The sequence below is a fragment of the Protopterus annectens genome, chromosome 11.part0 (assembly GCF_019279795.1).
Source record: "Protopterus annectens isolate FY-2018-M chromosome 11.part0, PAN1.0, whole genome shotgun sequence".
NCBI lineage: Eukaryota > Metazoa > Chordata > Ceratodontiformes > Protopteridae > Protopterus > Protopterus annectens.
Genome location: NC_056745.1, coordinates 1,055,284,788 through 1,055,299,641, shown reverse-complemented (window position 1 = coordinate 1,055,299,641; position 14,854 = coordinate 1,055,284,788). Strand labels below are relative to the sequence as shown.

The window sequence follows — 14,854 nt, the reverse complement described above, 5'->3', positions numbered from 1 at the left end:
ACATCTTAATGAGCTGAGATATCACACAGCCACAGATCCAGTTTTACACATGCGCAACCACTTTGCCATTCAAGGATGGCCGTCAAAGCAATCTTGTTTACCTCAAGAAGTGCATCCTCATTTTCCATACAGAGATGAGATTTTGACTGACAAAGATATCATTATGAAAGGTCTGAAAGTGATTGTTACAAAGTCCTTGCACAACCAGAGTACATTACTATCTTGCATTGTGGTCAACCAGGAGCCGAGTCTACCAAAAGAAGGGCAAGAGGACTAGTATTTTGGCCTTCTATGTCACAAGACATTGAGAGAGCACTTTCATCTTGTTCAGTGTGTTATAGTACTAAGCCACATCAACAGAAGGCACCACTTCAGCTAAACAAGATTCTGGAACTACCTTGGTTGACAGTATCTTCAAGTGGAATGGTCAGCATCATTTGGTGTTAGTAGACTCTTACTCCAGTTGGTTCAAGATTGACCTACTTCCTAATCTAGCATCCAGTACTGTCATTACTAAGATGAAGTGTCATTTTGCAGTACATGGTAGTTCACACAAAGTTATTTCTGACAATGGCATGCAGTTTACAAGCCAACAGTTCAAAAGATTTGCTGAAGAATTGGGACTTTACTCATGTCACAAGTAGCCCTGAGTACCCGCAGTCAAATGGTTTGACAGAACGTGCAGTTCAAAGAGCAGAATAGTTACTTGAGAAGTCAAAACAAGAAAATAGTGATGTTTTCCGGAATCCCTTGAATCTCAGAAATGTTCCTCATGATAAACATTTTGATTCACCTGCTCAGAAACTTCTGTCGAGACAAACCAGAACCACATTACCAATCAGTAGTCAGTTGTTGGTTCCATGTGTCAAGAACAACAGATCAATGAAAACCAATCTGTTGAAGCGTTTAACCCAGAAGTCCTACTACGATAAAGCCAGCAAACCACTCAATCCATACTTTATTTATTTAACAGTTGTTAACCAGGAATGTCTGACTTGGAACGAGTCAATTTTCAGAGGAGGCCCAGGGAGAAAATGCTCCAGACGCATGTCTTTGTAACGTGGGAGTAAACCGGATCACCCAGAGGGAAACCCACATGAATGCAGGGAGGACATGCAGACTCCCACAGAAGGCACCCCAGCCAAGAATTGAACCAGAGAACCTGTTGCTGTGAGGAGACAATGCTATCTCTGCATCACTACACCTCCCATTATGAGAAGGAGAAGTGGTAAGGATGCAAACGTCCAAAGGTTATGATCGGATTGGTGTCGTGAAGAGTATTTGTCCAGAGCCGAGATCATACATTGTGGAACCACAAGGAGCAGTCTTTAGGTGGAATTGGAAACATTTGATTTGATACCAGTGTCCAAGCCTTTACCACAGCACATAGCCTGTAAGAAAGACTCTTTATCTCAGAGTGAGTTGTCCAGTGTTCCAGTTTCTGAGGAAGTTCCAGAGGACATTTCCATTCCTGTGATGAATTCAGACATTCTTGATGCAAGTTGTGCACCGCAGACTGTCCCTGTTACTAAATTTGGTCCAGACTGTTATGTTACTTGATATGGCCACATCTCTAAACCCTGTAACAGATATGAAGTAACTTGGACATGAACATTGTGTTTTATTTCGAATGTCTGCAATAATGCATGTCTAACTCTAATATTGTTTTTGCAAAGGACAGTTTATTTAAGAGGGAGGATGTAGATCAGTGTGTGAGATTGTACCTTTAAGAAGCTATCCGAGGGCTTGCACAAGTGTATAAATACTGAGCACGTGCAAGCCTGACTGCCATTTTGTAGTAAGCTGTTGAGATGTAAGCATATATGTATGTAAGGTCTGTCGGTTAACGAGTTTGTTCATATTTTATGATGCTGCTATCCATCCTGATGTGTTTCTATGTATTAAATCATCTAAACAAAGTACCCCGCAAGCTTGTCATCTGTGTTAGAGAGGGACGAGCGATAGATGATTTTCTACTTTACCTGGTGATAATTCAAGCTATTATGTAGCTGTTCTGTAAATACTGAAATTGTATATACCATTTTATTAATGAAAAACATTTTTGTTTTTACTTCAGATATTCAGTATTTGGGTCTTACTCTCCTTGGAGCTTTGATTACAAAAAAGAGCTTTTCTCTGACAACTCTAAAGCTTCTCTCAAGTGTTCTGGTTCCTGCTTTGCGACGCTTTCATAAGGACTACAGAATACTTACAATGGTAATATATTTTACTTTTTATCTATTGTCAGCATTGCAAAATTTGAGTGTTATGGTAAATGGTGTAGCTGTTAAGTGTTATAATTTTCTGATTTCATTTAGCTAGTCTTTGACCTTAAGCCGCGGTGGTGCAGCGGTAACGTTGTTGCCTCACAGCAAGAGGTTCTCCTGTTCGATTCTCGGCTCAAGTGCCTTCTGTGTGGGTCTGCATGTCCTCCCTGCGGACGAGTGGCGTTCGAAAGACCTGCGTAAATGGGTGTGCCTTCGCTGAAGATTGGGTGTCGGGCTGGCAACTCGGCACCATAAAAATCTACTGCCAATCATTACCAGACAGGAGTTCCGCTGTGGCGACCCCTAACCGGAAAAAGCCGAAAAGACCAGCAACACTTAGCTAGTCTTTGACCCCTAGTTAAACCTTCTGCTCTTAGAAGATGTGGACTAATCTCTTATCTTCTGTGAATACCCACAGGGAACCCCTAGACTTCTTTGAAGCAAACCCTGGTTTTTGGAGTACCTTGCTTACATTGTTTCAGACATCAGTCACTGACTTGATCCAGTTCTGCATATTAAATCCTGAATGTTTACTGACTCAAAGTAGTCCTCACCAGCGATAATTGGCTTACAGCATTCCACTGAAAAAACACACTGTGTTCCTAGAAATAATGTAGATATGATTTTATGCAGCAACATCAGTTATCATTTGAAGCTTGATGCTATTTTTCTGCTTTTTATATGTGTAAATTGCTACCCCTAAGCCTAATTGTATGTAATCTGGTGTTGAGTTCTACTGTAGTAATTATTTTGTACTACCTGTTGTCCCAGTATATTACAGATGAAAAATGTATTGAGGAAAAGCAGTGAAGACAAGTAAACTTCGATAAAGAAGAGGTTTGCATATCTGATATTGGGGACCCATCCTTTTTTAAGTTAGACTAGAATATCGTTTTCAAAGTTTGTTTCTTTTTTCTCTGAAGAGGTCTTGTCTTGGGGTGCATGTACCCTTTTCCCCATTGACATTATGTCACATGCTGCAGAGAAGAACATTTCACTCCCCTGCATTTACCATTTTTTTCTGCCATTCGTGTATATATTGGATTTCAATCCTGACATTTGTCAGAACAAATAGGAATATAATATTTTATTTTATCAGCTATGCATTTATCTATACGTGAAATACATTGGCTCAAAATGTATTTATTCCCTTTCCACACCTATTGTTCTAGATTCAAATCAAGCTAGGAATTAAAACAGCTAGCATATACCAGATTGACATTATACAAAAGTAGAGTTTATTATATTATTAATAACTTGTTTAGTATATAGTAATCAAAAGTACTTTACAGCATTAATAAGTCAGAAAAGGTACTGACGTCACAGTAATGTAAATCAGTTAGGCAGGTCAAATACCATTTGTAAGTCCAAATCAAAAAGAGTTACTTTTTCATTGAAAAGTCCTGGTTAGCATAAGCTCCATGTATAAGGGTCTTTGGTTCTTGATGAGTGCTGAAAACAAAATTCTGTTTTCACTGTATGGGGAATCCAGAAGACTGAAGGTAATTATTTGTAAATCCATAATGGTCTCCATGGCAAATATCCATTTAATCACAAGGCAGAACATGGTTGGATACCTTTAAATGCAAACTTTCTTTTCCTCACTGCAAATGGATCTTCTTTTGTCTATGTGGATGTCCAGGCCCTGGAATTAGCAGGATGTGCTATCACAGTTTTTAGTTCCTTTGTCAGTGTACAGCTGTATACCGGCCCTTGGTGGTATATCCAAGCAAAGCTTTTTCAAAGTCTTTCTGTAACTGTGTTTGCTGTGCAGCTCAGATGAGACTGCTCAAGTATTTTGAAGACATAAGACTGAATTAATGTCTGAACAGACATATTTGCATACAGTACCATAATAGTAAGGACTAGAAAAGTTGCAATGTATTCCTTTGGGCACTTAGCACTTTTATACTTCACTATCCTTAGGCAGTTGTTCAGAGTCTCCTTTTTCATTTTTCAGACTTGCCTGTTCACCTTCTAGGGTAGGTACAGCTCATTTGTGTTCAGGGAAAGGTTGCAGCAGATTAATGTGAAACCATTTATGTAAAATTTTCCCAATGCCTTTTTCCTTTATTTCTGTTGAGTAGTCCTCTGGTTAAGTCTTACTTATCATTAAGAATGGTCCATCCCAACTTGGTAGGTATTTCTTTGCCTTTCCTTTATTCTGCTGTATTTAAAATAGAATACTTTGTCACCTATTTGGTATTCCCTGGGGCTGGCCATTCAGTCATAACAGGTCTTTAGACCTGTGCCTTATTTTCCAAATTACCCTAGGCAAAGATTTCTTTTAAATGCTGTCTTAAATGGGTCATAAAATTGTGGGTAGTGGTGACATGAGACAGATTTTCTTCCATTGTAGTATAAAGAAGATGCAAAGGCAGCACTATTTTCCTTCCAGTCATAATTTCAAAGGGTGAGACACGTGGTATTAGTTGGAGTGGCACAGGTGGCCATTAACATTGGGGTACCTTATTGCCCCAGTTTTTTCCTGTAGAGCTGAGGTACTTTTTAGTATATGGATTATGGTTTGATTTTCTCATCAGACCTAAGGACTCTGGAAAATGTGACATATGTAGTTTCCTTTTGCAGTTTCTAAAGATTCCATACACTTTTTGTTATCTTACTAGTGAAATGTGGTCCCTTATCACTTTCAACCCTAATTAGTAACTCCCAGCGGCTAAATACATGAATGATTAAAAGCAAGACACTTTTTTTGTGTTGTTAGAAGCTGGTGAACCCATTTTGTAAGCCTACAGATTACAGTTAATAATTACTGATTGCTTCTAGTAAATCTAGTTACTGAAACAGTTCAGTCAATTTGGTAGTCATACTAGGGCATTATGATTCCTTTTATTTAATGGGTGTCCTGTGTCTAGCAGAATTTGCAGTATGTTATATACATGTGACACATCCCTGCACATACTAGGTAACATCACTACACATGAGGCCACTAAGGTAATTTTTTCAGTGTCTCATAAGATGTTTATTATAAGATCTCTGCTGCATTAGCCTTAGCAATATAGGTTATATTCTGTGCAGGATATAACAGTCAGCCAGCTTCCAGAGCTTAAGTTTGACTTCCATGTGCCCAGACCATTGACTGCTTGAACAGAGCTGTAGAAAATAATGGTTTGGGCACCAAGACCTTCAGAACTTTTCTGCTGCCAAAGAGAGAAACTCTTGCGGGCTTTTGAGGATTGATGATCAGATAGCTTTTCTCCACTGCTGGGTAGATAAGTTCCCTCTGGGGGGAAAAAAAACTTCCACATTTTAAGGTCATGATAGAAAATTAACTTTTTTCTGTGAAATGAGTTATTTTAAGTTAGGAACTTTATATTTATTGGACTGTCATGTGACTTCAGTCAGTTTAAAGTGTGAGATGCTACTATTTACTTTTGTGTTAAAACTTGTAAAAAGTGTACTTTATTTTTGTTTTTTGTGCTGAACATTTTTATTAAATGTTTTTAGTAACTGGGGTAAGTGCATGCGTTTTTCATGGTGTTTATAGGTTGAAAACACTACTTTTTTAATACTTGTTTCTTTTACTGCTTGTTGCTGTTAGTGTTACTTGGACTTTAGGCCTCATTATTGGCTTTGCCATGGAACAACATACTCACTTTTTGGTTCTTCATTCCTGTAGCCATAAAAAGAAGAAAATCTGTAGACTGCATTTTTCTCCTTCAGCAGGCAACGAATTTGCCTCAGCCTGAGATGGGTGACTCTCTTGTGCCCATTTCTGGTTCCTGACACCATTCACCTTCTGCCTTGGTTTCCTCTGGTATAGTCTCTTCAACTAATATGGACCAGAGGTTAGACACATCCTCTGTGGATGTTGAAGTGTCCTTGACAGGCATGGGTGAACCATTTTTCTTGGCATTGGAGGAAGGAGCAAGGATTGCTCCTATGCATAGCCAGACTGGGATGCCTGATGCCCTTCCTTATCACTGTTGCAGTTTTCCTTACTAAAGCGATAGCCTACCAAAGATAGCTGTACGTCCAGTCAGCATACCATAGCTTTAGGCCCCTCCAGGTGCCATATGTCAGACTGTGTTCTGTGTCCAGGACGTAAGGTACATAAGTGACATATGATCACTTAATCCTCTGAACTTTTTTTTTGCTACCAGTCCAAACACTACCTTTTTGAATTTGTTATGTGGAGTTGTTCATCGTGTTGTTTTAGCCATCGAGCTTGCAAAAGATAAGTACCCTGTTGGGGACTCTTCCTTCTTTCTTTTTGTTGGGTTACCATTTCACATGTCATCCAGAAAGGGGTGATGTGAGTGTTGGAGGCAGATTACCCATAAAGATAGACATGACGTGCCTTTTCTGCCTAGGTGGACACCATGGTCACACCCAGTGTGCAATTTGTCTGACTTTTGTACCCAAGACCCTTTGTAGACTTTTGTCCTCTCTTTCTGTTTACTTAGAGCCGGTGTCTGAAGTTGCTAGCGAAGGGAACTGTGGTATCTGAATCTACTTGCCTGGACATTCAACTGCCTCTTAAGAAGTCTAAAAAGATATGTGTAGGGACTTCTGCTGTCCAGCCTGTACTGGACATCACCATTGGGTCTGATGAAGAACTCAAGGAATGACTGGATCCTAAACCAGCTCCCTCTGTTGCGACTCATTTGGAGGCCAGCATGGTATTGGTTTCTTGCACATTTATCGAGTTTGAGCATGCATCTGTTACAGATGAGGAGGAGGAACTAAATGTGATTATATTGGAAGGTTCCAGATACTTGTTAGTGAAGAGGTTCCTGGTTCTTTCAATGAAGTCAGACAGGGCTGTGAATTACCTAGGTTTGTTAGAGCAGAGTTTCCTTTTAAGAAAAAGCAGAAGTCCAAGCATGTTGCTCCTGTGGCCAAGGATCCCCATTAAAATGGCTGAATTTCACTCAGGTATTTTTTAAAGCCCTTATGGCCTTAAAACCTCTCCAGGGTTATTTGTTCCTTCTGCTGTTCCTTTTTCATCTACTCTGTCTTGAGGGCTTTAGAAGTAAGAATTTTCTGTTGATGATGTGGAATTGAATTCTGGGGAAGAGTCCCTTGCATAGCTTCTCAAATCTATTCCTCACTTCCCCTATTGCTTTAGGGTCAGAGAATGAGCATATTCTTTATCCAAGTCCTCTTGTTGAGGCGCTTTCTTTTTTGAACACCATTTTAAAAATGATGGAGCAGTTTCAGTGGAGAGTTCCTAAATGTCTGAAGTCCGAAGACCAAAAGAGGTATTTTGTCCTCTTACATTTGGACTCTCCCAGGTCTTCTGCCATCCCTCCCATGTTGTAATCCCTTTTGGCCACTTTTACTGCTGCTTCCCAGACTCATGCATGCCAGCACACTGCTCCTAATAAACCTGACAGGTTTTACATCACACATGAGGCTCAGAATTTCTTGTATAAGCATCTCTCTTATGTCCCTGCAGTCATTTCTGTTTCAGCTGATAAACCTTCCAAATTACTGAATTCCTGCAAACTTTTCATTTTGACAAGGGCAGTAGGTCTATGGACAAGTATTGGAAAAAAGTGTATACCTCGCCCACTGTCTCTTTCAGAGCCATAAACTACCAGACCCATACGACCAGGTATGTGCTGGCTCTTCTATCTAAACTTGGAGATGTTCTGACTGACATGCCTGACTCCGATGCTAAGACTGCTGTTATTTCTTTATTGATTTCTGCTTATTCTATGTCTATTTGTGCTATTTATTTTAGAACTAATTGGCTTTTAATTGTTTAATTCATCTTATGTTATGATTGGCTGGCATGAATTATTTAAGGAGTGGTTGAAACCAAGTCTTTATGTATTGATAAAGAATGTTTGACTCAAAAGCTTTACTTTCAATAAATATTGTGTGGACGTTCGTGCCTTGGCTTATTTGTTTTCTTGCATTTGGACTTTCTGAGGCACGTTTAGCTGCTTCCTTGCCCTGTTGCTGTATTGTTTATTAGGTGACTTGCCACTCTATCATGTACAGCTATGATGCTGCGGACACGTCTTCGCAGACTGCTGTGTCTGTTTCTAATGTACACAGGTACTCCTGGCTTAGGTTACAATCTCTTCCAGAAGATGTAAAAACTAAAGTTGCTGGATTCTCCTTTGGATGTTCAGAATTTGTTTGGTTCTGCTGCTACAGAACTTTTTAAAACATTACAGGATAAAGTGAAGGTTATGGAGGACCTCAAACAGATTTTTTTTCTTTACCCTATCTGTAAGTTAATTATCCTTCTAAGTCCTCCTCTGAGCATAGGCAGCAGAAGACTCCCCTAAGGGGCAAGAGATTATTATAAAGAGTATGTTCTGATAAACCTGCTCAGGATTCTGAAGGTCAAAAGCAGTCTTTCCCTGACAGATCTGGTTCTGTTTGACATTCATCCTTCCCTGTGGCCAGGTTTCTCATTCCCTATGATTAAAACTCAGTCCTTTCCCATCTAGTAGCAGATCATCACAGATTCCTGGGTTCTTTCTGTTGTACAAAAAGGCAACTTCATGGTTTGGAAATCCCTTCCACCCTTTTCAGGGATTACTCAGCTTCCACATTGCCAACTTCCTCTTTCTCCTCCCATTCTTTAGCACCTTTTAGCTCAGGGAACTATTCAGCCAATTCCACCCTCACAGAGAGGCTCAGGTTTTTATTCCAGGATGTTTCTTGTTCCCAGAAAGGAGGGCTCTTCTGTCCTTTCTCAGTACTTTTTCTCGAGAGTCCCATCTTTCAAAATGTTTTTTCTCCAGTCCCTGTTCCCCCTGGTTGCTTCCTCAGGCCTACTTGGTCTCTCTGGATGTAAAGGATGCTAATCTCCACACTCATATTCACCCTCTCTTCAGGAAATATTTGTGGTTCTCCATTTCTTCCTCACATTCAGTTCTCTGTTTTGCCTTTTGGTTTTTCTGTAGCTCCGAGAATCTTTTCCAAATGTCTGGCTCCAATTATAGCTTCCTGCAGATTCCACAGTATCCAGATTTTTCCCCATGTGGACGATCTTCAAATTCAAGCTTCTTCCCAGCAGCTTCTTCTTCAGAATCTCGACTTCACCATGCTTCTGCTTTGAAATGTGGGATTCACCCTCAATCTCAAAAAAAATCTGTTCTGACAGGATCAAGTTTTCCTGGGATGCAGGATTTGGTCCCTGCCTTCGCTGACTTTTCATCTTCCTTCCAGTGTCATGTTCTTGGCGGCTTTCATCCAGTCTCTTCTTCTTTTGTAGGTGGTGTCTGAAAGAGAGTTTCTGTGGGCTATGGGCTACATGGCTTACACCATTCTTATGGTTCCTTTCACCAGACTTTGCATGAGAAAGCTTTAGTGGGTAACTAAAGACAATCTGGCTTCGACACTGTCATCCTTTGGAATTTCCTATTTTGCTATTGTCTTGTCTCATGCAGGAATTTCTGTGATGGATTCATCAGATTTCTTTAAATCCAGGCCTACCTTTCAAGTTCCTTCCCCTTCTCAGGAGCTGAATACAAATGCTTCAGATATGGGTTTGGAGGCTTCTTCTAGCAGCATCAGGGTCCAGGGAGTGTGGTCTTCCCAACAAACAGAGGAGCACATCAACGTCAAAGAGACAACGGCTCTGCATTTTTGCTCTTCAAGCCCTAGATTCCCTTTGGGCTCCAGGTCCTCTCCAGACTTACACATACAACATCACTATCTTGTGGTATGTAAAAAAGCAAGGGTGAACAAAATCATACCTTCTTTGCAGATTAGCTCCTCTTGTTTGGGAGTTTACTATCTTCCATCAGCTGATCCTTCAAGTGGTTTACATTCCCTCAGAGCACAGTCTAGTGGCAGACAACCTGAGCAAGTCCAGGACAGATCCTCATGAATGGATGCTTCACACAGTGATTTCCCTGGACATTATTGGTGGAGTACTCCACATGCAGATCTGTTTGCCTCCCATCTGAACAGGTAACTTCCCAGGTTCTATTCCAGGGTGCTGAGTCCTCTGGGTTGAAAAGTGGATGTTGTGTCCCTTTTTTTGGAAAGGGATGCTTCTGTATGCTTATCCCCCTCTTCCTTTCTTGTTGAAGGTATTACACAAGAACATGTGGGAGAGACCTAAAATTTTATTCATTACTCCCTTTTAGCCCAGAAAGCATTGGCTCCCCTTTCTGTTTTATCTGGCTGAGGCAATCATCACAAGGAACTTCACAGGATGGATGTCCTTCCACAGGACATGGGTTCTCTCATTTACCATCATCTGATCACCCTACATTTGACTCTTTTGGTTATAGGGTTTTGATTATTTTTCAACAACAGTTTTCTGAGGATGTCCTTCAGGTTTTGCAGGAGGCCAGAAACCCCACTACTAGAAAAATCCTATGTTGCTGATTGGAAAGATTTTCTACTTGGTGTCACAGGCACAAATAAGACCCTTTTAAAGTAGTTGTTACTACTGTTCTTTCTTATCTGTGTGAGTTCAATTCTCTGCTGGAATAATATTATTCTTTAAAAGCACATTTGTTAGCCATTTTTGCTTGTCTGGTCTTGAATCCACCACTTTCCTCCAGATTTGAATTTAAGCAATTTTTGAAAGAAGTCCTTCGTGTTAGGCCCATGAGAAAGCCCATTCCACCTCCATTTTGTTCTGGAAAAGTTTTCTCAGCCTCCTTTTGAACTTGCAGCTTCTACTTTGCAATTTTGTATTTGGCCGTCCGGTTTTTAGAGGCTCTTACCTTTAAGACCCTCATGGCAGTTTCCCTTTTTTCTTTCTTTCACAGAGATAGTTTCTCTTCACACCAGTCATTTTTCTGTGCTCAAGGTGATCAATGACTTATTCATAAAAAAGTCCATTCACCTTCCTTATTTTTTCCCCATCACGTCAGAATTCTGGTGACAGCACTCTGCAAACTTTAGGTTTTCATAGATATCTCAGATATTATCTGGATAAGACTAAAGATGTTAGGAAATCTGGGCAACTCTTTGTTTCTTTTCATACCAAGAAATTAGATTTAGCGTTTTCTAAGCAAACCATTTTCTCTTAGATTCCTAAAGCCGTTTCTCTTTGTTATTGTTTTCATGGTAATACGGAGCTTTCTTCTTGAGTTCCTGCTCATTCTACCAGGATGGTAGCCTCCTCTTGTATTTTTTCAAGGGTCTGGATGCTAGATCATTTTGAAAGCGTATACTTGGTCTTCTTTCCATACTTTAAAAAAAATGCTACAAGTTAGATGAAGTGTCTAGGGCCAGCTCTGGATATACCGGGACCATCCTTCATGTTTTTTTGGAGGGCACTACGGTTGCTTCCTTTTCCCATCCTTTACAGTAGCTTTTGTATTCTCCCTTTAATAAGGAGTACTGCAGTGGTGGTAAGGAAGGACATAATGCAACTGTGTAAGAACTTACCATAAAAGTAGATGTCCTACTTTACACTGTTGCAGTATTCTATCATTGCCTCCCTCCTTCCTCCTCCTTGGTTTCTGTTTTTCTTACCCTCTGTCCTTGGGATCCTTCTTTTTCCCCTTTTTGGTTGCACGTTTTTTTTTTTTTTTTCTTTTTTCTTTTCCTTTTGGGTTGTTCTGGTTCTCCTAGGGCAATTCAGTTTTGAGGATTAGGTGCTTTTACATCACTTATGTAATCTTACTTCCTGGACATAGCACATATGTATAGAGCTTGGAGGGACCTAGGGGTTTGGTATGCAGGCCAGACATACAGCTATCTTTGTTAGGATATTCCTTTAGTAAGGAAAGCTGCAACAGGGAAAAGTAGTGCATCTACTATTATGATAAGTTCTTACACAACTGTACATGTCCTGAGGTGATGTGCCTGACAGAAGTTGGTCTGCTTCTATGAAAATTCCTTTTAAAAACAAGCAAAAAGTTAAATATTTTTCTTTTCTTGTCTCTGTTATTTTGTACAGGAATGACTTATTGGGCTAAGCTCAGCTCTTGATCCATTTCATTATAGGTTTAATGGTAAGAGGAAAAAGAGATTCTTCATTTTTTGAAGATTTCCAGTATAACAGGCAATGATTTTGCGGGAACAACTGTTTTTTTTTTAGATTCTGAGGAAAGTTTTTCTACTGATGGTCCCATTGAAGAGTTTTCTTTTTTGAAATCATATCTTTATTCCAGTGTCACTGAAGCAAATGTTATGTTTATTACAAATGGAATTTCCTCAACCCAGTCATGTTCCACTTGTACTTTTAGCTTTGAAGGATTTTTTTTATTACAACCTGTAGTATTCCTGACAGCAGCCTGCAGTCCTTATGAAGGCTGATAGATTGTATAAAGCTCCACATTCCTGGGCTTCCAGGATGGCTGCACACTGAATAACTCTGTGATTTCATCTCTTGCAGTGTGAAAACAGGCATTCAAAAACAGAGTCAGTGAATTTGACATTTTGGGTAAATTTCAGATCTGATGTCAATTTTCATTCTGTCCTCAATTTATGGGTTTGGATCCGATCCTTCGGATCCAACTTGGCCTTTGCAAAAGCTTGTTGCAACCAGAAAACTCTTGAGCTACTCCCTTATTTTTTCATTCTACATATCTAAATATTTATTTTTACTGTTTCATCTATTGTTATATTTTTGTCTGAACTCTTTTGTAATCAATATTGTTTGTTGTTTTTGTGGAGCTTTTCTCCCCGGGCATCCACTGAAAAGGGGCCCCAAAGCCCAGAGGACCTCCCTGGTAATCAAACTGAAATAAATAAATAAATAAATAATTATAAATCTACTGGGCTCTCTATCGTTTCCCTATCATTAGTCTCCTTTACCATCCTTTTTCATACTTTTCTACTTCTTCATATACTATAGTTAGTATATTTTTCTAATAATCTACATTTACTGTAGTACTTTAAATAAAATTGTTGGTATTTCTTCCTTTCCTCTATCCTTCAGTTTAATATAAAAAATAAAATTATTTAGCTTATTGTAGAGTGCAATATATATATATATATATATATATATATATATATATCTATGTGTGTGTGTGTGTGTGTGTGTGTGTGTGTGTGTATATATATGTATGCCCTTATGGATCCGGAGTCCTCCTCTTCTCTGGGGGGGTGGGGGGTGGGGGGTCTGCCTTTCAGCTCATTGAGAGAGCCTTGTCTGCTTCCATAACAAAGATAGTTCCCTTCTCCTCGGATTCTCAGTCTGTAGGTTTGCCATCTCTTCTCTTGGAGTCTCATCTATCCTCTCCACAGGGACAGCTGGAAATATAACTCCAGACTTCCCAGCAGTGTGTTCCTACCTCTTCTGATACTTTGCCAGAGCATCCCACTGAGGCAGTCCCTAAGAAGAGTTCATGGAAGAGGAAGCGTCTAGACTCCCCTGAGGAATCAGTCACAGAAGTTAGACTTTGATGAAGGTGAAGGGTCCGCATGGTCACCTCCTGAAGATGTTCAGTTTGGAGACATGCTTGAAATCCTTAAGCAGAGAGGTGACTGGAAGTCCAGCAAACCTTCATCTGAGGAGTTTGTATTTCTGGAGGCATTTGGTACCAGCCCGTCTGCCTTCTGGGTGACTCTGCCTACCAGTGACCTCATAGATTTGATCCCTTGGTGAGCATGGAAGGCCTCGGACATCATTGAGCCAATCCCCCAGAGACTGGACAAAATTTTGACAGCACCAGAAGACAGACTTTATTTGACAAAGGGGGGTGCCTGTTGATGCCATGGTCATGGCAGAGGCCACTAAAAAGGAACTCTCCAACGGAAGTTCCACTGTCCATCCACCAAACAAGGAGTCGCGGGTGATGGACAGGTTTGGGAAGCTTGTCTATACTTCAGCAACCTTTGTTGTAAGCTCTCTGAACTATTTGGCACATTTCACCAGGTTACAGAAAGACATAATTAAGGAACTCTCTGATACCTTTCAGGATCCATTTCTGATGAAGTGCAGGCATCTGTCACTTCAGTTGGCTACCTTGAAGTCAGTTTCCAGCTCTTCTATGAGGCTAATTTTGCACGCAGCCAAAGGAATTTGAAGGGCAGCGGGTTCCAACATTTCCATAAGGAGCACACCTGGATGTGCTTATGTGATTTAGCAGAGCCATTCAAGTCTTCATTCTTCAATGCCCCCTATGATGGAATTTCTTTGTTTGGCCCCAAAGTTAAAGACACTTTATCCAGGTGTGAAAAGGATGGAAAGACCCTGTGTGCTGTGGGCATGTTTTTTCCATGCCTCAAAGATCATTATCCAGGAATCAACAAGGTACTGCAAAAATGTGGTTCAGCAAGTTCCATGGTCCTTTCCAGGATACATTTAGGAGGTTCCCCCAGGAGTAGAGGAGGGAACTCCAGTGGTAGACCCTGCCCTCACGGCAGAGGTGGCCTGCAAAACCAGGGGTCCAGAGATTTTTTTTTTTGACAGACCCTTCCAGCGCTCCTGAAAGGGAGGCCCAGTTGTCCCCCTCTGGAGGCAATTGGAGGCCATTTATCCCTGCACCAAAAAGCCTGCCTAGAGATAACAGATACATGGGTGCAGATGATTATTTTCAGAGGTTATATAACACCCTTTTCCCTTTCACCTCCAATCTCAAGAAAAATCACCGATGTTTGACCCAAACAGAGGAAACAAGCAGCATTTCAAACACAAAAGCTGCTAGAAGAAAGAGTCAACCAAGAGGTCTTGCCAGACCAGATAG

At 40.4% G+C, this 14,854-nt stretch overlaps 1 protein-coding gene across 1 annotated transcript in view; it reads left to right on the top strand.

The window, feature by feature from the left end:
• LOC122815022 (leucine-rich repeat serine/threonine-protein kinase 2-like) overlaps positions 1 to 14,854 on the top strand; it is a 2,570,681-nt gene that overhangs the window by 431,403 nt on the left and 2,124,424 nt on the right. Inside the window, 1 exon segment of the mRNA XM_044087274.1 lies at positions 2,078 to 2,217. Coding sequence (XP_043943209.1) covers positions 2,078 to 2,217 — 140 coding nt within the window.